Raw genomic sequence first — 26,951 nt, 5'->3', positions numbered from 1 at the left:
GAAGTACAAAACTAACATTTCAGGAAAGGAAGGAAATGGTAATTCCTGTGAAGTTTCTACGTTTGACTGTGACCTAATTGTTTCAGTAACTATTGAGGGCTCCCACATCCAATCTCTCTCCGATGTATATTACAGTATCAATACCTCTGGTCGGCCCGTGCCCTTCTACATCCTCCCTCTTCCCACTCCCCGTCGGAAAAGATGGCCATGAAAAAAATTTTGGCTGTTGTAGAGAATTATGATTTTGTGTGACTACTGCAGACAACTGTCAGACAACTCTCGGTTTTTGTTCCTTCAGCTTATACTAGTCTCAATGTAATAGAGCGGGAGGCACAGTCACAAAGATCAGAGTAAGAGTTGGATGATGAATTAAAATGGCAGGCAACTGAAAGACTGTTGCAGCCTTTCAGATAACATTGAATTATATAACTTCAGTTAACACATCCTTCCTTGTATATAAAAACTTATACCACCTACCACTTATTTTTATTATCCTCCCCGTGCCTAGCCTAGCCTGGCCTTCTGAACACATCCCAGTGTGCCTGAACTCCATCATCAACATGTTGCTTAACCATGGTACAGTGTCCCAGCTGCCCCACGATTTCATCAGAGAAATTCCTTTGGATGTGCCATATTTCATCACCACCTTGTTTCCCTTTCTCAGGTCTGACAAGAGTCCCTCATCTGAAACTTAAACTGTTTGTCTTTCCACGGATGCTAAAAGACCTGTTCAGTTTTATTTTCATTTTATGGTTTTATATTATATTGGCTCTATTTTTCTTATCCTACACATTTCAAGCTGCTGGGCTGCAGGTACAGCCCCTTTGTTCCCTGGACCTCTCCCTACCATCACTCCTACTAAAAATAAATTCATAGCTCCAGGTCACCTCTTGGTTTCCACCCAGCTGACAGGAATCACCTGCACTCTATTTAAACCCAGCTCTCATCCAGAACTTGGTTCACTCATTGAATCAGTCAATCTCAATAAGTTGCTCCTAGCCTTCAGTTACCTCGATGAGTTAAGTATCTGTCCTCTCCTGTTCTGTGGCCGTCCGTGGTTTGTTATTTTGCAGTTCATTAGTAAAATATCATTTACTGCTAAATTGTCTCTAATACTTTGCTTTTGGGTCAAGCCTCCTCTAGGTTTCCAGACACACTCTTTGCAGTTTTGACAAAAGATTGCAAACTTAAAAGTATCCATTGTTTCACTTTCTACAGATACTGCCTGGGCTCGAACATACTCATTCCATTGCAAAGTGTTTTAAAAGATTCTGCTCTTGTTGCCTTTATCTCTTTTGTGTTCCACTTCGAAGGGCTTAATTTTCAAGAGGACCTTTAATCCTCCAGGTCTTCCATTGCTGATTATTCTGCCTAACCTAATTTTCTTCCTTTCTTCGCCATTCTCCTTCAAAACCTCTACCCAACCTATACCAGTGAGTTAAGTTTCAACACTCTCCCATCAACTTTAACTGCTACGACTTTTTTTCCCCATTAAAGGCCCTAAAATACACGAGGCTCGACTTCACACGGATACCATGGACTTGATCATCACTTGGCAGCAAGATAAATAAAGTACAAAGGTCCCTCCTGTTTTTTCTCCAAAGTTCACTCTTGCAATCGGACACACAGGAACTGGTTCTCAACGGAGGATGAAATCGGCAGTAATAAGGTAACAATTTTGGAACGAGAAATGAATGAGAATGATTAACTTATAGTGACCGGGCACACCTACAAAAAAGTCCATTTGTTTCAGTACCTGCCCATGAACTTCACTCTGTTTTTTCATGAAGACATGCGGCTCAGTGACGAGGGAGAAGACGCTTCCTATGAGAGGTAGGGCGGCGGGTCCAGGCGGGAAACCCCGGGGTCTCCTCTGCTTCAGCAGATGGCGCACCAACAATACACTCAGCAGCAGCAAGTGCAGGGTACCCAGGACGGTGCAGGCGTCCGAAATAGAGGGCGCGTAGCCCAGCCACGGTGACCCAGTAGCCGACATCACTCAAACGCGTTCCGCAGTCAAATGCCCTCCAGATGTTGTGTTCGCCCATCTGTCGCTCGTCCCGCCTCCGCGACTTTATTGGATAAACGCCCAAAGGCTGCGTCTTTCTGATTGATCGACAATTGTTGTCAATCCCCCTCGTCGGTGTATTGGTTTTTTTATTGGGATTCTCCTCGACGGGGCGCTTTCTGGGTGAGTTTGGTCCGCATGGACCTGGAAGTCAGTGGGGCAGTCCAGGTCTGTTGACCCGATTGTCGTCTTCTCGGTGCCAGAGTCTTCCTCCCCCTCAGCAGTCTCTTGGGTTCAAGCACGACGTTCATTTCCCTTCTGAGGTGACTGATGAGCCGAAAGTGGGAACGGAAGCCTGCTACAGGTGGAGCAGAGGCGGTGTAAACGGACGGAGCACCTTTTCTGCTATTTATAGAGGGCTTCTGTTTGCCCTTATTGCATAGACCAAAGATTGTCAATCCTGTTCCAAATGCCCCTTCTCTAGTAATAGCCAGGAATTCCCAAGAGTCAGTAAGGATGTTATATTTTTTCAAAGAAGCACCATCCTTCAATCTTTCCTCTATCAACTGCCACTCCCTTTCCATGCCGTGCCAGAGTGCTCACATCTCTTAAACTGCCTCCATAAATATCAATCAAGATGCAACATAACTCTCATGGACGACTTGAACACTGTTGTGCAGAGTCATGGCAAAGCCAAGTTGAACCCACGCTTTCTGTCTGTGTTGTACTAGAAGCAGAAACATAGATCTACAGACACTGCTTGATGAAAGTGTATTGGAGTATTAACGTGGAGCTGTCTATTACTACCTGCATATAAGGAAGAAAGAATGCCAGATACTGTATAACCCTTTGTGGTTGGTTGAATTTGGTAGACCATGACCTCTTTCATAACAGACATGCATATGAAGGGAGTGAGAAACAAAACCTGTAAAAGACCATATCCCACCCTGACCAAAGAATTCTGACGTTTGTGTGTACTTTTTAACCACTGTCAGATAAACTAACATCCAATGTAGGCACACAAAATGTTATATCTGATGGTGGACCTTCACCTGTGAAATATGAGCAATTAGGAACACTGCCACAACCTAGTGTTCGATGTCCTGGTTGTCACAACTCGTCAAAGGTGGATACAATGGGAGAAATCTGTTGATTTCAATTGTTTAGGTCTTGGAGCATGGGATCTCTTGAGAAATTTCAATGCAACAAATCTAGTGGAGCCGTCCGGTGCAGTCTAGGTGCCACTGCACCAACCTCAAAAGGAGCAACAGGAACTTCAATGCTTGTCATGAAAAAATTAGATATGGCAAAGTTATTTCCCATGGTAGGGGACTCTAGGACAAAAGGGCATGACTTCATGATTGATTAGAACAGAGATGTGGAGAAATTACTTCAGTCAGAAGGTGGTGGATCTGCGGAATTGGTTGCCATGAGTGGCTGTGGAGGCCAAGTTACTAGGTGCATTTAAGGCAGAGATAGATAGGTTCTTGATTAGCCAGGGCATCAAAGGGTATGGGGAGAAGGCAGGGGATTGGGGATTACTGTAAGAATTGGATCAGCCCATGATTGAAAGGTGGAGAAGATGAAAGGGACCGAATGGCCTACTCCTGTTCCTATATCATTTTGTCTTATGGATTCCTGCCAAACCGGCCATTCCCTTTTGTCCCTTCTGCATTTTAAGACAAGATACAAGAGCTTAAAAGCCATATGATCAAATTCAAGAACAGTTTCTTCCTTCTGAAATAACTGCCGCTTTTACATCTACGTACTTCCTGGTGGTACTGCCACCTTCTGAAACGTTTGTGTACCTCTTCTGTTCTTATCACTTCAGTACTTCCTTTTGCACTACCTCAGTTTACACCATTGTTTTGTACTCATCGCTGTATTTATTGATACCTTATACAGTGAATTCTGGTTAATTGGGTCATCAGTTAATCAGGGTAGGCATTTATTTGGGACAACTTGTAAAGAACAAGAACTAATTGAGAAAATAGCCAGGATCCCCTTCATTTATTTGGGACTCAATGCCACTTAATTGGGCAGGAGACTGTTGCTGAACAGTTTCTAATTAGCATCAGTCATGTGCAACGTGTGACTTTTAGACACGACACCATGCTTCAAGTGAACAACGTCTAAACAGCATCAGTTTCATCTGTTTGTCTTCAAATAGCAGGGAATGTGGTCACTGATATTTAGTGAGAAGTAAGCAGTAAGAAAATTCTGAACTGTATTGCTCACTGCAGTTTCAAGCATTCAGGTTCAGAGATGCCAGAAAAGGCTAGAAGCAAAAATGAAACAATTTCACTCCTTCAACGTGTCAGGGAATTTGAAGAATTTGAAGGTATTGACAATCACCTTGAATGTTATAATGAAAATGAAGAGTTGGAGGGTGCAATTGTCAAAAGCAGAGCATGAAGGCAGTCCATTATCTGCATTAGATGTCTCTGCTAATTTTCTTCATTCACAGTCAAAAGAATGTGACGCAGAGGAATTCCACCATCTGCAAGTATTAGGAATTAATACACAATTTCATAGAACTGTAGTAGTATTGGTAGTGACTAATTTGTTCTGTATTTCATTTAAGTACATAATTAGTTATTCAATTTCTCTTTTTGAACTATTTCCATGAAGCTTTGGCTAATTGGGGCAGCTGCTTAATTGGGCCAAAATGTACTAGTCCTGGCACGTCTCAATTAACCAGAATCTTATGTATAGTATTTAATCTGTGTACTTCATAAAAGCAAGGAATTTCATTGCTCACTGGTGTATGTAACAATAAATTAATCTGGTTGGATCAGTTAAGTTCTTTAACCATATAATATACTATTACCAGTGGAAAAGTTATCAGCTCCAGTGATATCTGCAGTGCAGTACCTGTCAGTTTTTGCACGTAATAAATTCTGTCATTGAAGCTTCAAATTAAAATCAAACTTCTCAGAATGATTAGCTATTTTGAGAAAAGAAGAGTAATTTATGTGAATCAACAATGCCATTCCTATTTGAAGACATTATTCTGTCAAGAATGACAGAATTTAATTTACCCTTTGAATGTACAATTCAATTGTTCTTGAAAGGGATTGCACCCAATACCGCAGCTTGGCCTAAATTGATACTGAGATCCACATTTGAGATCCCGTCAATTCATGGTGAAGTATGTTTGTGTTTACCTTGGCCCAATGTAGATTTTTGATGCTGTTATTATAATAGCACGTGCTATCCAAATCCTACATTTGTAGTGCCAGTTCATGAGTTTAATGTTCAAACAGAGCAACTACTGAAGAAGCTCGTATTAATAGTTTTACTAGCATTTGCAATGAACTTGGCCATGATACCAAAGTGACAGTGGACACATTATTTAGTTCCATTAGCCTCCCCTCAAATATAAACAAGACAAAGGCCAATAATTTGACACATTTTTTGAATTATTCTTCACTTACACAAGAGAATATCATGGTAAATTAATTTGATCTGGTTGGCAAGACAAGCCTGATGCCCATCTGAAATCTTTATTAGAACCCACACTCAATAGGACAGATCAAAGCTGAACAGACATTTTGCTATTTTGTCAAGAAAGAATCTACAGCTGTTTCCATTACATCTCAGTAGAGACGTCCAGTGAACTCAAGGTGATGACAAGTCATATAGACTGGTGAGTTACACTGATTTTGTATCATATAATTCTGAAGTATGCAATGATATGCCAAATAGTTTCTAGCTATTTGTTGGGTTAATTGTCAGCAGAATTATCTTATGTTTTTGTTAAGTATACACTCAATTTTCTGTATGGATACCTTTTGTAGTCCTCTGGAGGTAGCTAAGGTAACTGGAGAATGAGACTAAGTTGGGGCAGTGAGTGGTGCCAATACCCAATCTTATCCTGATGCAGGGTTTCAACTCAAAATGTCAACCAGCACTTTGCTTTCATAGATGCAGCTTGGCCCATTGTGTTCTTCCAGCAGGTTATTTTTTCCTCTCCATCTTCCAGGTTTCTTAGCCTTATTGCTGCTGATTTTAAAAAAAATTGTCAGTAATGATAAATGCTGTTGGTTGTACAAATGTAAGTTAAAGGAGCCCATTATAAATAAAACTGTGAACATTTATGCTTTATTTGCTTTTGCTTTGTCTACAGAGTAATAATTCTACAGAGTTATTGGTATATACCTTGTTCGGAAGATACACTAAGCACGGAGTTCCATGACGGAATCAAATTCTATCTTTCCACATATACTTACCTGAGAACCACAGGATTGTGAATGAACAATGGACATTGGAATGAGGCCAGGTTGTCCTTAGGCAACAGTCAATTCTATTCATAACCAACCTTTCGAAGTATTTCATCACAATAGATGTGAATGCTAATGGGCAATAGTCATTGAGGCAACTCACCCTGCTCTTCTATGGCAGTGGTATGATTGATGCCATTTTGATGCAGGTAGGAACTTCTACCTGCAGCAGTCGGAGGCTGAAGAAGTCCTTGAACACTCCAGCTAGTTGGTTGGTGCATATTTTCAGTATCCAGCCAGTTATATCATTAGGGCCTGGTGAAGGTGTGTGATGAACTTAGAGCGTGAATCAATGTAAGGAACTATGATGTGGGTTGACAGAGGGACAGAAATAGATGCTTAAAGGATAACACAGAAGTGAGTAGGATCCCTCAAGTATAAAGAAGTATAAAGGATGTGTTTGGAGGTGGAGGATGTGGGTGAGGTCTTAAACAGTACTTTTCATCAGTTTTTGCCAAAGAAAATGACATGGAGGATAGGGAGATTATTGTGGAGCTAATTTGCTGGGGCATTTTGAGATAGAGGTAGTGTTGGGTCTCTTAAAGATAATTAAAATGAACGTCCCCAGGGACTGATGAGATATACTCCGATATTGAAATAGGTAAGAGATGCGATTCATGTCCTTTCTAGCCACAGGCGAGATCCCAGTGGATTGGTGAGTGGCACATGTTATTCTATTATTCAAGAAGGGAAATAGGAAATTATAGTCCTGGAAATTATAGAGGTTTTGGAGAGGATGCAGCAGATGTTTACCAGAATGCAATCTGGATCAGAGGGCATCTGCTAAAGGAGAGATTAGACAAACTTGGGTTTGCTTCTCTGGAGTGACGAAGCCTGAAGGGAGATCTAATAGAGGTTTATAAGATTATGAGAGGAACAGATTAGGACTCAGTATCTATTTGCTGGGGTTGAAATGTCTCATAACGGAGGGCATCCATTGAAGGTGAGAAAGAGCATGAAGCATGTGGCTCGTTTTTGCATGGTGTGATCAATGCCAGGAATGCCCTGCCTGAGGTGGTGATGGAGGCGATGAAGATGCTCTTAGATAAGCACATACAGTAACTGGGTAGGAAATAGAAGAACATGACCATTGCATTGGCAGAAGGGATTAGTTTAACTGAGTATTCGATTACTAATTTCATTAGTTTGACACAACATTGTGGGCCTGCCCTATGCTGTTCTATCAATAGCACATCAAATGACCTATTTACTCAATGTGCCAGCTTGTGGAAATTTTTTTTCACAAAATTTTGAGTCATTTCAACATTTCATCAGTTGTCAACAGCTTTTGGCAAACTATTGCAAAATGCAGGGTATATAATTGCAGAGGAAACCCTTGTACTTATTATCTGTTATATCTGTTTTGTTGGAATATTCACATAACTATGTACAAAGAACAAGGACACTTTGTCAACTTATTGCAGGAAGTGTTTTAAATGTGAATGGTTAAAATGGCTTAAAATGAGCGAAGTTCAGAGCTATCTGACTGAATCAGGTGACTTGTACCATTAATCTTTATCTTTTTGAGATTAGAAATGACTCCAAAACACATTTTAGGCTTTAATTTTACACTTTTTTGGTTTTTCCTTTTATCTAAAAATGTTGAAGGGAGAAATAAAATTCTTTCCTTGTTTTTTTCCTTTGGTTGCTATTGCAGGATGTGACCTTCTGACTTCATTATCTCTCTTTTTATTTACTAGTGCCATGGAGTAAGTGATCAAATAATGGACTTGTAACAAAGTTTACAAACAGAGATGTGTCATTAAAAATGAAAGCCTGAATTTGGCCGAGTCAAGGTAAAGAAGGTCATGTCTCAAGAACGTGAATACCATAAGTTATGAACAAATGCTGAAAAAAAAAACAGCAATGCTATGGAGAACAGGCAAATGAAGTTACATTGTGTGATCTACATCACTAGTGAACATCTGCAGTGATGCATATTCAGACTGTCATAGAAAATATTAATGTTTATAACACAGGCTGAGTACGTATCAGTAAGCCATTAGTTTGTTCAAAACCATCTGGTGACTTAATAGAGTTTACTTTGACTTTAAACTATAATCAAAGTACATATACTTTACCATATATAACCTTGATTTATTTTCTTAGCAACATTTACAGGAAATAAAGAAATACAAAATATACAGAAACAAAGCCTGATTTAAAAACCCCATGTGCAAAAAATGACAAATTATGCAAATAATAAATAAAGAGTACATGAGTGGTAAAGGGTCCTTGAAAGTGAGTCTGTAGGTTGTAGAAATTATTTAGTTGTGGTGAGTGAAGCTATCCACATGAGTTCAGGACACTGATGGTTGTAGGGTTGTAGGACATAGGACATCCTGCCAGATGACTCTGAGATAAAAATCAAACTCTTGTAGTTTGGATGATGGCAATGCCTTGACAGAGCCTTCATACGCAGTCAGAGTCTCATTATCATGGACTGCTGTTCTTCAGGATACTATGACAGAGCCTATTTTCAGAAAAGGTCTAGAAAGAAACAATGTTTATTCATGATGTTCATCTTGGAAGATAGGAATCTGTGTGAATACTGTGTAAATACTGCCCCCATGTAATCAGCTACCGGCAAGAAATAACAGATCCTAAACTGCATACAATTATAAAGTATATATACACATTTCAGCTTTATTGAATGGTTTGGAGGAAAAATAAAAAAAATAAAAAAGATCCATTCCAATTAATCCAGTCCAAATGTGCACTTAAGTTGGAGCTCATCTTGAAGTTGTCTTTAATTCATACCCTGGACCCATAGTCTGTGCGAAAGCACACACCACATTCTGAATGTCGCTCGAAATCCATCTCAAACAAACAGGCTCCCCCTGGGAATATTGGCTCTTCCTCCTTGAAGCCATTCATCTGTACAAAGCACCTTGTGTAACAGGGGTGACATCCTCAGCCATCTTTCATAGGACATAGAAATCAGTAGCACATTACAGGCCCTTCGAGCCACAATGTTGTGCCGACCACGTAACCTACTCTAGAAACTTCTCTCTATTATTCTAGGCTCTATGTACCTTCTTAAGAGGCTCTTAAAAGACCCGATTGTATCTACTTCCATCACTACCACCAGCAGTGAATTCCATACACCCACCACTCTCTGTGTGGAAAACTTACCCCTGACATCCCCTTGGAATCTATTTCCAAATATCATAAAACCACCATTGTGTTAGCCATTTCAGCCCTGGGAAAAAGCCTCTGACTATCCACACGACCAATGCCTCTCATCATCTTATACAGCTCTGTCAGGTAACCTCTTATCCTCTGTCACTCAAAGAGACAAGGCCGAGTTCACTCAACATTTTCTCATAAAGTACGCTCTCCAATCCAGGCAACATGCTTGTAAATCTCCTCTGCACTTTCTCTATAGTATCGACATCCTTCCTGTAGTGAGGTGACCAATACTGAACACAGTACTCCAAGTGGGATCTGCCCAAGGTTTGACATTACCTCACGGCTCTTGAACTCAATCTCATGGTTGATAAATGCTAACACACCATATGCCTTCTTAACAACACTGTCAACCTGTACAGCAGCTTTGAGTGTCATATGGACACGGACTCCAAGATCTCTCACATCCTCCACACTGCTAAGAGTCTTACCATTAATATTATATTCTGTCTTCAAACTTGACCTACCAAAATGAACCACTACGCACATATCTGGCTGGTCCATCTGTCACTTCTTAGCCCAGTTCTACATCCTATCGATGTCCCATTGCAACCTCTGACAACCCTCCAGACTATCCATGACATCCCCAACCTTTGTGTCATCAGCAAGGCCATGTTGACTATCCCTAATTAGATTATGTCTCTCCAAATACCATAAATCCTGCCTCTCAGGATCTTCTCCCACCTCTGAAGTCAGACTCACTAGTCTATTATTTCCTGAGTTATCTCTACTCCCTTTCTTGAACAATATTTGCAACCCTCAATCCTCTGGTTCTTCTCCCGTCCTTATTGATGATGCAAAGATCATCGCAAGAGGCTTAGCAATCTCCTTCCTCACTTCCCATAGTATCCTTGCATATATCTCATCCAGTCCCAGTAACTTATCTAACTTAATGCTTTTCAAAAGCTCCAGCACATCCTCTTTCTTAATGTCTATATGCTCAAGCATTTCAGTCCACTGTAAGTCATCCCCACAATTGCCAAGATCTTTTTCCCTGGTGAATACTGAAGCAAAGTATTCATTAAGTACCTCCGTTACCTCCTCCAACTCCATGCACATGTTTCCACTATTGCACCTGATTGGTCCTATTCTCACATGGCTCATCCTCTTGCTCTTCAGATACTTGTAGAATGCCTTGGGGTTTTCCTTAATCCTGCTCACCAAGGACTTCTGGCCCCTTCTGGCTATCATAATTCCATTCTTAAGCTCCTTCCTAGTAACCTTGTAATTTTCTAGAGCTCCAACAGTACCCAGTTTCTTGAAACTTTCGTAAACTTTTCTTTTCTTCTTAACTAGATTTTCTACATCCTTTGTACACCATGGATCTTTAACCCCACCATCCTTTCCCTGCCTCAATGGAACATACCTATGCATAGCTCCATGCAAATGTTCCTTGAACATTTGCCATATTTCTGCTGTGCATTTCCCTGAGAACATCTGCTCCCAATTTATGCTCCCAAGTTCCTGCCTAATAGCATCATATTTCCCCCACCCTAATTAAATGTTTTCCCAAATTGTCTGCTCCTATCCTCTTCAGTGCTATGGTGAAGGAAAAAGAGTTGTGGTCACTACCTCTAAAATGCTCTCCCACTGAGAGATCTGACACCTGATCAGGTTCATTTTCCAATACCAGATCAAGTACAGCCTCTTCTTTAGTTGGCTTATTTACATATTGCATCAGAAAACTTTCCTGAACACACCTAACAAACTCCACCCTATGTAAACCCCTTGCGCTAAGGAGATGCCAATCAATATTGGGAAAGTTAAAGTCGCCATCACAACAACCCTATTATTACTGCACCATTCCAGAATCTGCCTCTCTATCTGCTCCTCGATATCTCTGTTACTATTGCGGGGTGTATAAAAACACCCAGTAGAGTTATTGCCACTTTTCTATTTCTGAATCCCACCCACACTGAGTAGACAATCCCTCCGTGACTTCCTCCTTTTATGCAGCTGTGATATTATCCCTAATTAGCATGCCATGCCCCCACTACTTTTACCTCCCTCTCGTTCTTTTTGAAACATCTAAAGCCTGGCACATTCAGCAGCCATTCCTGCTCCTGAGACATTAAAGTCTCTGTAATGGCCACAACGTCACAGTTCCACATATTGATCCATACTCTAAGTTCATCCACCTTGTTATAATATTCCTGCATTAAAATAGACACATCTCAAACCATCAGGCTGAGTGCATCTTTGTTCTAACATCTGCCTATCCTTCCTCAGACAAGCAGGTGTCTCTACCTGTGCTCCCACCTCCCCCATCCTCTGCCTCTTCACTTCAGTTCCCACCCCTCTGCAAATTTAGTTTAAAGCCTCCCTTCCCGCCAGGATATTGGCCACCTCGAATTCAAGTGCAACCCATCCTTATTGTACAGGTCACACCTGCCCCAGAAGAGGTCCCAATGATCCAAAAATCTGAATCTCTGCCCCCCGCTCCAATCCTTCAGCCATGCATCTATCCTCCACCTCATTCTATTCCTAGACTCACTGTCTCGGGGCACAGGCAGCAATCCCGAGATTACTGCCTTCAAGGTCTTCCTTTTCAGCTTTCTTCCTAACTCCCTGTGTTCTGCTCCACCCTTTTTCTCCCTATATCGTTGGTACCAATATGTAACATGACCTCTGATGCTCACCCTCCCATTTCAGGGTATTGTGGACGCCCTCAGAAACATCACAAACCTTGGCACCTGGGAGGCAAACTACCATCCTTGTTTTTTTTCATGCCCTCAGAATCACCTTTCTGTCCCCTAAATAAAGAGTCCCCTATTACCGCTGCCATCCTCTTCTGTTGCCTACCCTTCTGAGCCACAGGGCCAGACCCATTGCCAGAGGCATGTACACTGTTGCTTCCCCCAGGTAGGTTGTGCCCCCCAACAGCAGTCTAAATGGGGTACTTGTTAAGGGGAACTGCCACAGGGGTGCTCTCCACTACATGATGCCTTACCTTCCCTCTCCTAATGGTCACCCACTTATCTATCTCCTGTGGCCCTGGGGTGATTATCTATCTGTACCTCCTGTCTATCACCTCCTCACTCTCCCTAACAAGCTGAAAGTCATTGGGTTGCAGCTCCAGTTCCCTAACACGGCCTCTAAGGAGCTGTAGCTTGATGCAGCTGGCACAGGTGTGGCCATCAGGGAGGCTGGAAGTCTCCCAGACATCCCACACCTGACACCCAGGACAGAAAACTGGCCTTGCAGTCACCATTCCTGTTACAGGGGGTATAAAAAAAAAGTTATTTACCCCACAAGCCCTTTTCCTACTGTGTCTTCCCAGCTCCCACCAAAAAGACCTCAACCCACAACAGTGTCTGTCACAAAAGCCTCTCTGCTCAGCATTCTCTAGAACCTTCTCCCAATTCCACCATCCTGATTGGCTGTCACAACATTCCTAAGTTGAGCAACATAGCCCATTATCTTTAACTCAAACCCAAACATGCTAAAAGCAGAACAGACCACTCTTACAGAACAGCTAAAGAGAAATACCTACAGCATAGCAGGAAAAATCTTAACCAGGGTGTTACATAATAGTTGTGGAAACTGAAAGCTCTTTTTTTCTCATCCTCATTTGCAAATGAAGTTTTCATTGAGTATTGAGTAATTTTATACAGAAATCACTCAATCATGAATATTTCAGGGATCTAATTTTGGGTTTCATTACAGATAGCCTGCCTTTCCATTAAGTATCATGTGCAGTTGACCACCAAGATCCTTGTGATGTCTTCAAGATTGTTCTCGGAAAGATCAGAGGCATAAAGCTGAGTACAGATGATGTGTGGCAAAGTAGTTCAGCATGATCTAGTTCTCTGTCTTTGAAAACAGAGAACTTTGGAAACAAAGTACACCTTGTAAAATGGTTAGAACCCTCTTTGAATGTCATGCATCTGTTGCTCCTAGATTTTAATCCACCTGCAGAACTCTTATCATTTATGACAGGAAGCTCAGAGACCTTGGCCTGCACTGCACTTTGTGCATTTGGACCCTGGACTTCCTATTGGATCACTGACAGGTGGTAAAAATGGGCTCCCCCACCTCTGCCCCTTTGACCCTCAACACAAGGGCCCCCCAGGGTTGCATCCTGAGTCCTCTCCTCTACTCCCTTTACATCCACAACTGTGCTACCACACACAACTCCAATCTGCTGATCAAATTTGCAGATGACCCGACATTGATTGGCCTTATCTCTAATGGAAATGAGACAGCTTACAGAGGAGAGGTTAACACCCTGACACAGGGGTGCCAAAATGACAATATCTCCCTCAATGTCGGAAAAACAAAAGAGCTGGCCTTGGATTACAGGCTCACCTCAATCACCATTAATGGAACTGTGGTTGAGAGGGTGAGTAGTTTCAACTTCTTTGGTATACACACCATCCAAGATCTCACCTGGATGGTACACACTGGCTGTGTGACAAAAAAAAAGCACAACAGCATCTCTTCCAACTCAGGTGACTGAAGAAGTTCAGCATGGGCCCCCAAATCCTCAAGACCTCCCACAAGGGCACTATTGAGAGCATCCTGACTGGCTGTATCACTGCCTGGTACAGGAACTGCGCCAACCTTCATCACTGGGCACTGCAGAGAGTGGTATGGACATCTGTGAATGTGAACTTCCCTCCACTCAGAACATCTAAAGCAGCAGGTGCAGAAGGAAGGTCTGGAAGATCATCGGGGACACCCATCACCCCAACCATAAACTGTTTCAGCTGCTTCGGCTTAGTAAACAGTACCGCAGCATTAAGGCCAGGACCAACAGGCTACGGGACAGCTTCTTTCTACAAGTCATTAAACTTACAAATTCACATGTCTGTACATTGCAATAGAGTCATAACAAAGATTTTACCTCAACAACACACACAAAATGCTGGTGGAACACAGCAGGCCAGGCAGCATCTATAGGGAGAAGCGCTGTCGACGTTTTGAGCCGAGACCCTTCGTCAGGACTAACTGAAAGGAAAGATAGTAAGAGATTTGAAAGTAGTGGGGAGAGGGGGAAATGTGAAATGATAGGAGAAGACCGGAGGGGGTGGGATGGAAAGAGCTGGAAAGGTGATTGTTGAAAGTGATACAGAGCTGGAGAAGGGAAAGGATCATGGGACGGGAGGCCTCAGGAGACAGAAAGGAGGTGGGGGGGGGGGAAGCACCAGAGGGAGATGGAAAACAGGCAAACAACTAAATATGTCAGGGATGGGGTAAGAAGGGGAAGAGGGGCATTAACGGAAGATAGAGAAGTCCCTCACATTGTGGGATGGATGTAAGATTTAAATAAATTAAATTCACTATGGATGGTGATTGTTTTCTTAATGACAAGTGACCACCTCCAAATTGATAAGTATGCCTCTCTCAACAAGTACCCTCACCAATTGTTTCCCAGAAGATCCAAGAGAGAAACTCCTCTATCAGTGCTCTTGCTCCTTAACCATCCTAATGTTGCTCATAGCTGGCTATTTCATTGACAAGTTTAGAGGAATTACATCAAAATTATTGTCAAAATAAAGGAAACTTCCTTATTAGGTTGACTGTTAAGCCTTTCCAGAGTGGATGCTGAGACCAGAATACAAAGGATTTGTGGTAGGTAAGAATCAGATTTCAACTGTGTGATAATTTTAACAGCCCCAGTTCTTCCTTTTCTTCCTCCATCTCGCCCAATGGTTTAGTTTTGGTTCTAGTCTCTTAGATTGCATTACATTTTTATTTTGAATTATCCATTTGTGCTTTTGTCCATAAGAGTACATATATATCAAAAAATCCTTATCTTTTCATAATTATGCATCAGTTTATCAAGAACGTAATCATTACCTTCCAAATATGTCATATTTTTATGTGTAAAGGGCTGCTCAGTGGCATGTCAACTGGTGCTGCTTCACAGTTTGAACCTATGCTGTGTGAAGCCATAAACTACATGAAAAATCTGTGAAGTAAATATGCCTCTAGGATAAGAAGGTCAGTCTAACAAATGTAAATGAAGTGAGGATATATTCACCCTATATCATTCCCACAATCACTCAGGACTTTACTTTCCACAATGGGTACAGAATCACCAATGTTATCTTTTGTAACATAAACTAATCGGAAGAAAAACACCCAAGCTGGGAAACAGATCTACTAAACCTTTCCTTTTCTTCAGTGAGGCACGCATATATAACATGTAATGGCTTGTATCATTCACATACTTCTTACCTATAAACAGTAAACAAAGAATACTTAATCAAACAATATATTTACTATATTACTTAAATATTATTGAAATACTTCTCTTCTCCTCGCTTAGCTATAAACTCCAACTCAGTATAGAAGGCATCTCAACATAAGTATGCAACGTAATTTTTATTGAGATACAGCATGGAATAGGTCTTTCAAGCCTCACCACCCAGCAATCTCCCAATTTATTCTGAGCCTAATCACAGAACAATTTACAATGGCAATTAACCTATCAACTGGTATTGGACTGTGGGAGGAAACTGGAGCACCTGCAGGAAACTCACACAGTCATGGGGAGTACAGGTAAACTTCTTATAGGAAGTGATGGTAACTGAACCTGGGTCTTCTGTACTCTAAAGCACTGTGCTAACCACTATGCAACTGTGGCACCTCATCGAGGAGTTGCCTCTGTGACTACAGGATTTGTTCTGACAGCTCTGGACATATTTCTTCTCAAACAATTGATTCTGCTCTCCTCAACTGATTGAAGTGTTGTCTCCAGATGACATTGGGCACAATCTCTACTGTGTAAGAGAGTAGTCCAGTTCTGTCCTTAATCTCTCAACTACCTATTTTTGGCCATTTCTGTAGACCCTTGCCAGGACGGCTTAAGTAGGACTGAAACCTTGAACTTCTTTGCTTGGGGAGCCCTCAATTTGTCTCAGCTGTTTGTCCTGCATACTCCTTCTGAGACTGGGTTTAAGGAGATCCAAATGTGAGCACAGAGGAGGACCCAGGAACAGCGTAGCTGGTGAGTTGTTGGATGTGGGGTGTTCTGCATTGCAACATGCAAGGAGGAAATTGGCAAGCTCCTGATTCTGTCTGTGTAGTATATTCTGCTGACATCACATTCTTTAGATTCTGGACAAGCCTTGTTTTCACTATCAAGGATTTGGTATGTCAAGAGCATAAATAAAAGGTAATTAGCAAGAGAGAAGGGAAAAGGAAATTGCTTTACTCTGTGTTTTCATAACAAGATAATCAAATAACCTCTAGGGAAGGGCACCAACAAGCTAATTGGTTCAATGAAGGGGACACATTGAATGACTGCATGTAGCACTTTCTAGCTTCTTTATGTCATGTCAGTACAGTTCTATTTCATTCCACTTTTTAGTTACAGTTCTTCAGTAGCTAAAATTTCAATGTGGAAAACAAAGATTTACTAAAATCATTACATTTCATAACATGATTAAATTTACCATTCATCTGGATTTTGTGTTTTTAATGCTTCCTCTGAAGCTTTTACTTGAACTCTGCCAGCTCTCTAAAACTAGAGAGCATAGGTTCAAGGTGAGAGTGGGAAGGCTTAAAGAGGAGTTCAGAGGCAAGTTTTTCACACAGAGGACAGTGAGTATGAAATAAGCTGCCAGAGGAGGTGATAGAGCAGGTACAGTTATAATGAATAAAAGACATTTGAACAGGTACATGGATAGAAAAGGTTCGGAGTATTATGGGTCAAATACAGGCAAATAGGCCTAGCTCAGGAAGGTAACTTCGTCAGCACCGACAGGTTGGATAACTCTACAGCTCAATGAATCTAATGTGAATTTTACACTTGTGCAATGCTTCAATTTTGACATGAGCTATAATAATATTTTATTAGCTGAAATATTTCTTACAGATTTCTAAGAACCTACCAAGAAATAAGACATAAATTGAAATCCAGACTCTGCTATTTCTGATGAACAACTAACTGTCTGGATAGTTTTCAGTTTTTGTATCATTTGTCTTGCACCATTTTCTTCATTTTTTTTCTTAAGATATAGAAGCAGGCTATTCAGCCCCTCAGATATTGCTGACGTATGGATTGGAGAAGCCTTCTAATTTTTAATAAATAATACGTCTGGAATATAAAAGCATTATGAATAGTTACTTCAATGATCTATTATACTATTTTACATTTAAGACACACAATCAGGTCTTGATTTTTATAGTTTTGACTCATTTAAAATCTTAAAGTATATCACTGATAGCCTATCTGGAAAATTATAATTTTAACAGTAACACTCTGCCAGCTATAAATATCTGCCTTACAGAATTTTACACCTACATAAATGGGACAAAGAACAAAAGCGGCTCACAGTTACATGGCTGGCAATGAAGATTTTTTAAGATCAGAATAGGCCTGTTTTTGTAATTATTACTCATTTTGCTCTATTTCGATTTTATAGAACAGTGAATAGTACAGCACAGAACAGGCCACTTAGCTCACAATATGGCGTTAAACCTAATGATGATTTGTGCCAAGGATTCCCAACCTTTTTAATGCCATGGGTTAATACTATTAAGCAAGGGGTCTAAGGACCCCAGGTTGGGAACTCCTGGTTTATACCAATTACCCTCCTCTTGTTCATTATACATATCACTCCTAATCCCTTCATATTCATGTGCCCATCTAAAAACCTCTTAAAATCCAACAAATTGCCTGCTTCCACCACTGCTACTGCTAACCCATTCCAGCCACCTGCTACTCTCTGTGAAAAAAAACCTGCTCCTCACCACCCACAACCCCCCCAACTTTGAAAGCATGTTCTCTGCTGTTTGACATTTTTACTCTGGGGAACAGATTCTGATTGTCTACCCTATCTACACTTCTCATTATGCCTTTCATATCAAATTTCCCCTCAGCCTCTGACAGTCAAGGAAGAATAAACCAAATTTGTCCAGCCTTTTTTATAACTCATAAGGTAACTTTTTTATAACTCACTTGATACGCCTCTTCTGTACCTGTTCTACAATCTCCACATCTTCTCTATAAAAGGGTGATCAAAACGGCATACACTACAAATGTGGATTGGTTAAAGTTTTATATAGATATATCATTACTTCCTTACTCTTATACTCAACATACCTACCAATGAAGACATGCATTCCATATGCCTTTCTTACAATCTATCCACTTTTGTAGCCACTCTGTGAGCTATTGACCTGAACCCCAAGGTCCTGTTGTACCTCAATGCTGACTGTACACTTCCTCCTTCTATTTCACCTCCCAAAGTGTAACAGCTCACAATTGCCCAGATTAAACTTCATCTGCCACTTCTCTGACCATATCTGTAACTGATCCATGTCCTACTATATTCTTCAAGTCATTTACACTGTTTACAACTTTATCAATCTCGCTGTCAACCACAAATTTGCTAATCTTCCCAACTCTACTTTCATCCAAATCATTGATAAATATAACAAGGAACGATTTTGTTTACAAACTTTTAATCCAAATCATTAATATCACAAGTTACAAATTTTTAACAAATCTTTTATGGAGATCAAAAATCCAATAACCAAAAGTATCCAAAGCTATTATGAACTCCATGGAGCATGTGGGGATCTTCTGATATCCAGGCATTCTTTCTTTCTTTCTTTTTTTCTCTCTTTTTTTTCCCTTCTACAGGGATATGTTAGGGGGGAGGGGTTAAGGGGAGAGGGGAAGGGTTGATAATTATTTTTCCTTCTGTAACCATTTGAAAATTCAATTAAAAAATTTATTTAAAAAGTATCCATTTTGCAGAACATCAATAAAAAAATAAAATTTATTTCTAAATATAAACAATAATCAAAAAGGAAAATAAAATCAAGCATTCCCTATTACTGTCAATTCCTGCAGAGCTCTCAGAGTAAAAGCATGAATATTTGAGCTTAAAGCAAAAAGATTTGAGGAAATTGAAAGCTGTAAGTGGAGGCACAAGAATACGAGAAAATAGGAGCAGGATAAACCATTATGCCCTTCAAGCCTGCCACATCATTGGTGATCTATCCTGGTCTCAATTCCACTTCTGTGCCAATTGGTCAAAACCTCAATTCTTTCACCTTCCAGATGTCTACCTCCACTTTAAATACCTCCAATGATGAAGGTTTCATTACATGGCAGGGCATAGATACATCAGATGCTGCAGAAGTAAATTTCTGTGTACCTCAGTTTTAAATTACTGGCCTGTTAGCTTGCAGTTATGTCCCCTTGTCTGAAACATTCCCACAAGTGAAACCACTACAAAGTCTATCCTATCAAACCCCCTTAGAGTCTTTTGAATAAGGTCACCTCTCATCCTTTTAAACTCTAAGTGATGCAGGACAAACCTGTGTCATCTCTCCTTGTGGGACAACACTCTCAATCCAAGAATTAGCTCCTTCGTAACATCTCTGATGCTACTGTATCATTTGTTTTATATATAAGACCAAAACTGTAAACACTGTATCAGATATGGCTGCACCAACACCCTGTATATTTGTAATAAAACTGATTTGTCATTCCATCCCCTTTATATTAAAAGGTGGAAAATGGAGATAATCATTACATTACTATATTTACAACATACTTTGAAACAGACTGCTGGGCCATCTATTCAGGGAAAAGTTTTGGGTTAAGCATTTTCCTTTAAAAATGTATTACCTAAATATAAATTCACAGTTAATCAGCATCATGCAAGCCAGCTATATAATGAATATACCAATAAATTAATTTTACGACTAGTATCAAGATTTGAAAATCCTTACCATTGCCAACATCTGCTGAAATGCGGTCATCTATCTTTAGGCACTAATGGGGTGAAATTGCACTGTGTGATAATAGCATACGGTGCTATTGTGTTCCTATGAAAATCCTTTGCTTGTTCTTTTAATGAAGGCATTAGCTGATTTGTTTCAAACTATTATATCACCTGTGGCGTCGCTCATGGTGAATTGGGTGATTTATTGTCTTATAATGATAAGAATGTGATACCACATTGCCCACAGTGGACAGTATGTATCAAAGTCAGGAGCAATTCTCAATTGCAGTTCAGTCTTGCAATGCATAAAGCTGACCTTGTGTAATGAAGTGAGATTACCCACTTATTATTGATACATAGTATATGGGAACAGAAGGGAAGAGAGGAATCAGGGATAGAGCAGATGGAGGCAGAATAATTAGAAATTGGCATCAGATGTTAAGATATTACTCCCTATTGTCTTGAAAGGCAAAGCTTATGTGTTGGTTTAATTTTCTAAACAGTTTTGATTCAGAAAAGGTTTCATTAGATTGGAGAATAGAAAATGTTTAATTAAGAAATCTGAAAATAGGGATTTACAGCCTATTTATCCTACATATATGTCAAGAAAAAAGTTAGCAGCTATTATTAAAGGCATTATGAAAAGAAACAAAGTACTCACACAAATAAATATGGTTTATGAAAGGGCATTCATGTTTGACAGCTTATTAGAGGTGATTGAAGATGTAATAAGCACTGAATAAAGGAGAAATAGTAGATGTAGTATACTTAAGTTTACAAAAATATCTGATTAGTGCCACTTCAAGGTTTACTGTGGAAAATAAAAGTCGATGTAGGAGTTAACACGTTAGCGTATACACCCCTTCCTCAGGGTCCCCTTCACCTCCTCAAAATGTTCCCATCTGCCAATTTATTGGGCCCATATCTAAGAGAGGATGTGGTGGCATTGGAGAAATTCAGAGGAAGTTTACAAGAATGATCCTGGGAATGTAAGGATTAACTTTTGAGGAGCTATTGACAGCCCTGACCCTGTACTCACTTGAGCTTAGAAGAAGGAGGGGAGATCTCATTGATACCTACTGAATACTGAAAGGCCTAGATAGAGTTGGCATGGAAAAGGTGTTTCTAGTACAGGTCCATAATCCCTTATCTGAAATTCTGAAATCCAAAAAGCTCCAAAAACCGAAGTTTTTTTTCACCAACAGCTGACGTCACTCAGGTGTGACGTGGCAGCACTAGCAGAGGCCACCAGACGTCCGTTGTGGCTCAGCTCTCGTACTGGTTACATGTGCATTTGCTGTTCGCTGATATTTTGGGTTCACTGTTGACTTTGTGTTTAATTTCACTGCGAAAATGTTAAAAAGAGCTGCAGATACCCTTATAGGTAACACTAAGAAAAACAGAAGGAAGCATCTATTATTATCAATAACGCAGAAAGTGGAGTTATTGCAGAAGCTTGATTGTGGTGTGTCTGTGTGGCGTCTTACTGAAGAATATGGTGTTGGAACTACCACTGTATTTGATTTAAAGAAACAGAAAGACAAGTTACTGAAGCTTTATAGTGACAGTGACGTTCTACGTTTATTCCAATAAGTCATTTACCATTTGTTTGATTCAGGTCATTGGAAGCAATATATTTTTATGTTTTATTGAATGTTTTTGTTGGAAATAAAAAAAAATCATCATTATTCCCTAAACAATACAGTATAACAACTATTTACATAGCATTTACATTGTATTAGGTATTATAAGTAAACTAGAGATGATTTAAAGTATATGGGAGGATGTGCATAGGTCTGGAGCTCCGTTGGGTCCTAACATCCACCCGCACCGAGACAGGTTAAATAAGGGACTTGAGCATACATGTTTTTTGGTATCCACGGGGGGGTCCTGGAACTAACAAGGAGGGATTCTGAAATCCAAAAAATTCTGAATTCCGAAATGCAACTGGTCCCAAGGATTTTGGATAAGGGATTGTGGACCTGTAGTGGGAGAGTTTAGGACCAGAGCACACAGCCTCAAGATAGAAGGACATTCCTTTCAGACTGAGATGAGGAGGAATTTCTTTAGCCAGAGGATGGCGAATCTGAGAAATTCATCTGCACTGAAGGCAGCGGAGGCCAAGTCATTGGGTATATTGAAAGTGGAGGTAGATTTGTTCTTGATTAGTAAGTGCACCAAAGTTATTGGGAGAAGGCAGGAGAATGAATTTAAGAGGGGAAATAAATCAGCCATGTGATTGAATGGCAGAGCAGTGGCCTAATTCTGCTCCTGTCTCTAATGGTCTTATTTCACTCCATTTTTCACCTTTCTTTGTTCTGATTTCATAATCTGCAGACCTTTGTTGTTCCCACTTATCACCTTCCAGCTCTGTCACTATCCTCATCCTTCCCCTCCCAACTGATTCCATCTGCTGATTATCCCCTTCTCGCTGGATCCATGAATCACTTCCCAACTCTTGCTCATACTGGCAGTCTCCCCACTACTCTTTCTGTCCGGGTCTACGGTCTTGACCCAAAATATTGACTGTCCTTTTGCCTCCAAAGATGCTGTCTCACCTACTGAATTGCTCCAGTAGCTGTTTTCCTTGCTTTAGACTCTAGCATCTGCAGCCCCTTACGACTCCATTGGTGTGGACTGAAGGTTGACTTGATAGTGAGATATAGAGAATAGGCATTTTCTTTTTTCTATTTTGCAAGATGTATTGAGTGGCATGTCACAGGTATTAGATCCAGGCTAACCTTTCAGATTTATATGAATAAATTGAACGAAAGGATCAAAGATATGGCTGCTAAACTTGTTGATGAGTGAAAGGTTGATGAGTCAAAGTATGCTGTCAATAGGACATAAGAGGCTACAAAGAGATACAGGTAATTTACATCAGTGAACAAATATCTAACAATGGCTCATATGATGGGAAAATACAATAGTTCCATTTTCCAGGCAAAAATAAAAAAAACAAAGCACACTATCCAATTGTTAGAGATTGTAAAGCTCTGCGATGGAGAAGGAGTTCAGTGGCCATGCACATAGTTCACAGAAAGCTAGTGTGTAGGAATAGCAAGTAATTAGGAAAGTCAACAGGATGTTATTGTTAGGAGAAGAACTTGAAAAAAAAATAAAAGTAGGGAGTTTATGGTTTTGTTGACATGAAACAAGTTTGCTTTTTTGTAATCTTGAATCAAAACATTGTCTGGCTATTTTCCTACGTGGATGCTGACTGATCCAGTAAGTTCCTCCAGCATCACACCTGTCTCTGCAGATTCCAACACCTGTAGTCTCTTTTGTCTTTATTTGTTTTCTGCTACTGCTGCCTAGCCTGCTGAATCTTTTTTTAAAAATAATTTTCTATTTTTGTTTGTTTTCCAACATCTGCAGTTTTCTTTCTACATTTTCACTTTTTATCATGTTCACAGCTTTGCCAAACTTAACAATTCCACCTCAGATGAACGAACATTTTCTTGATGTAAACTCAGTGTTGTGCCTCTGACATGGCGGTTATGTGTTCCCCCGACTTCAAACAGGTAATGAACAAATGTAGACCATTCTGTTTGTCTCTGGAGTTCTCATCTGTGATGCTGATTGCTGCTTATATACCATCAGTGATTGACTACAAGCAAGCTCTTGTGACATTGCACGATGTCATCTGCAGACAGGAAATAGCCCATCCTGACATATTACAAATTATAGTCAGAGACTTCAACCAGGCCTGCTTGAAGAAAATCCTTCCTAAATATCATCAACATATGCTGTAACATGTAGCACCAGAGGTCCCAGCATATTAGACCACTGCTGCACTAAGATAAGGAATGCCGGATGTTCCTTGCCCAGACTGGATTTTGGTAAACTGGATCATTTGGCTGTCATCCTCTGACCAGAATACTGGCAAAGTCTAATAAAGCTCCAGGCATTAGGATAACTAAGAGATGGCTGTATGAGGGAGAGGACCAATTACAGGCTTGCTTTGAGTCAGTGGAATGGGCCATGTTCAAGCACTCATCTGGAGATCTGAATGTTTGTAATGAACTTTATTAAAACAGCTGAAGATGAGTGTGTCCCCGCTAAATCATAGAAACATAGAAAACCTACAGCACAATACAGGCCCTTTGGCCCACAAAGTTGTGCCAAGCATGTTGTTACCTTGGAAATTACCTAGGGTTACACATAGTCCTCTATTTTTCTGAGCTCCCTATAGATGTCCAGGAGTCTCTTAAAAGACCCTATTGTATCCGCCTCCACCACTGCCGCTGTCAGCCTATTCCATGTACTCATCACTCTGCGTAACAAACTTACACCTGACATCTCCTCTGTACCTACTTCCAAACACCTTAAAACGGTGCCCTCTCTTGCTAGCCATTTCAGCCCTGGGAAAAGCCTTTGACTATCCACACAATCAATGCCTCTCATCATCTTATACACCTCTATCAGGTCATCTCTCATCCTCCATCGCTCCAAGGAAAAAAGGCCGAGTTCACTCAACCTATTCTCATAGAAACTAAATCATTCAGAGTCTTCCCCAATCAGAAGCCCTGGATGAACCATGAAATCCAAAATTTGCTGAGGGCTAGATCGGAGGTGTTGAAGTCTAGAGACCAAGATTGTTACAAGAGGTGCAGGTACGATCTTTGGAAAGCCATCTCTGGGGTGAAGTGGAGATTCTGGATGAAACTGGAATCAATGAGGGATGCTCAACAGCTGTGGCAGGGTTTGAATGTTATAACCTCCTACAAAATTAAATCAAGCGACATGGGGGGACAACAGGGCTTCACTTCCAGGTGAGCTCAAGCCTTCTATGTTCGCTTTGACCATCAGAACATGGAGGAACCATTGCGAACCCCAACATCTCCCAATGACGCTTTGATTTCCGTATCTGAAATTGACATGCCGGCTGCCTTCAGGAGGGTGAATCCAAAGAAAGCATCCAGACCAGTTGGAGTACCTGGCCATGTACTAAACACCTGTGCTGACCAACTGGCTGGTGTGTTCACTGATATCATAAACCTCTTGCTTTGGCAGAGTGTGGTACCCACCTGCTTCAAGCAGCCTTCAATAATACTGGTGCCCAAGAAGGAAGTGGTGACCCTCAATCACCCCATTGCACTTACCCCACATCCACAGTGATGAAGTGTTTGAGAGGCTTGCAAAGAAACATATCAGCTCCTGCCTGAGAGGTGACTTGGATCTGCTCCAGTTTGCCTACAGGAGCAACAGGTCCACAGTAGGTGCTATCTCATTGCCACTTCACTCAACCCTGGAGCATCACAGCAAAGATGCATCTATCAGGATGCTCCTTACTGATTGCAACTCAGCATTTAATACTATCATCCCCACAAAACTAATCAATAAGCTCCAAAATGTTTGCCTCAGTACCTCCTTGTGCAATTGGATCCTGGATTTCCTCACTTGTAGACTCCAGTCAGCTCAGAATGGCAACATCTCCCCCATGATCTCCATCTGCACACGTGCACCTCAGGGCTGTGTGCTTAGCTCCATGCTCTGCTTGCTTTACACCTATGACTATGTGACTAAGCACAGTTCCAATATCATATTCAAATTTGCTGATGACACCACTGTTGTGGACCAAATCAAAGGTGGTGATGAATCAACATACAGGAGGGAGACTGAAAATTTGGCTGAGCGGTATAGTAACGACAACCTCTCAATCAATGTCAACAAGACCGAAGAACAGATTGCAGACTTCAGGAGAGGGAAATCAGAGGTCCATGAGCCAATTCTCATCAGAGCATCAGAGGTGGAGAATGTTAGTAACTTTAAATTCTTGGGAGTTACTATCTCAGAGGACATAAGTGCAATTGTGAAGAAAGCATGGCAATGCCTCTACTTCCTTAGGAGTCTGTTGAGATCAGACACAACAGCTAGAACTTCAGCAAACTTCTATATGTGTGGTGGAGAGTGTATTGACTGGCTGTATCATGGCCTGATACCAATTTCTTTGAACAGAAAATCCAACAAAAGGTAATGGATTCAGCCCAGTCCATCAAGGTAGAGCCCTCCCAGCCACTGAGCACATCTACATGAAACATTATCATAGGAAAGCAGCATCCATCATCAGAGATCCTCACTATCCAGGCCGTGCTCTTTTTTCACTGCTACCATCATGTGGAATGTACAAGAGCCTCAGTACTCACATCACCAGGTTCAAGAGCTTTTACTATCCCACAACCATCAGGATTTTGAATAAAAGGTGATAACTATACCCACTTACCCATCCATTGAGATGTTCCCACAACCAATGATCTCAATTTAAGGACTCAATATCATGTTATTTCATGTTCTCATTACTAATTCCAATTTTTTATATTTGCATCTGCTCAGTTTGTTGTCTTCTGCACTCTGGTTGATAATATAAGAACATAAGTATTAGAAGCAGGAGTAGGCCATCTGGCCCGTCGAGTTACTCCACCTTTCAATAAGATCATGGCTGATCTGGCCATGGACTCATGTCCACCTACCTGCCTATATCTGTCTTTCATTGATCCTGTTATAGTTGCTATTCTATAGATTTGCTGAGTATGCTCACAGGAAAATGAATCTCAGGGTTGTGTGTTGTGACATACTGTATATGTACTTTGATAATAAAGTTTATTTGAACTTTGGACAAGCATTATTGCTAATTTCAATGCATACAGGCATGAACATGTTTTACCAATAAAGTTAAACGTTACTGCCATTTCATATTATGGATCGATTACCAGCAGCAAATACAAGGTACCTGCATGTCACATGCTAACAAAATAAAACGTGACTAGATATTTTGGT

General features: G+C 40.7%; 1 protein-coding gene across 1 annotated transcript in view; it reads right to left on the bottom strand.

Annotated features, from left to right (window-relative positions):
* The window catches only part of LOC132396415 (vitamin D 25-hydroxylase), a 56,819-nt gene extending 54,799 nt beyond the window's left edge, over positions 1 to 2,020 (bottom strand). The window contains exon 1 of the mRNA XM_059973953.1: positions 1,757 to 2,020. Within this exon, the coding sequence (XP_059829936.1) occupies positions 1,757 to 1,996 (240 nt within the window). The 5' untranslated portion in view covers positions 1,997 to 2,020. The remainder of the gene's footprint in view (positions 1 to 1,756) is intronic.
* Positions 2,021 to 26,951: the final 24,931 nt, after the last annotated feature.

The sequence above is a fragment of the Hypanus sabinus genome, chromosome 7 (genome assembly GCF_030144855.1).
Source record: "Hypanus sabinus isolate sHypSab1 chromosome 7, sHypSab1.hap1, whole genome shotgun sequence".
NCBI classification, from domain to species: Eukaryota; Metazoa; Chordata; class Chondrichthyes; order Myliobatiformes; family Dasyatidae; genus Hypanus; species Hypanus sabinus.
The sequence above is the reverse complement of the archived record's forward strand: the minus strand, read 5'-3'. Positions and strand labels throughout refer to the sequence as shown.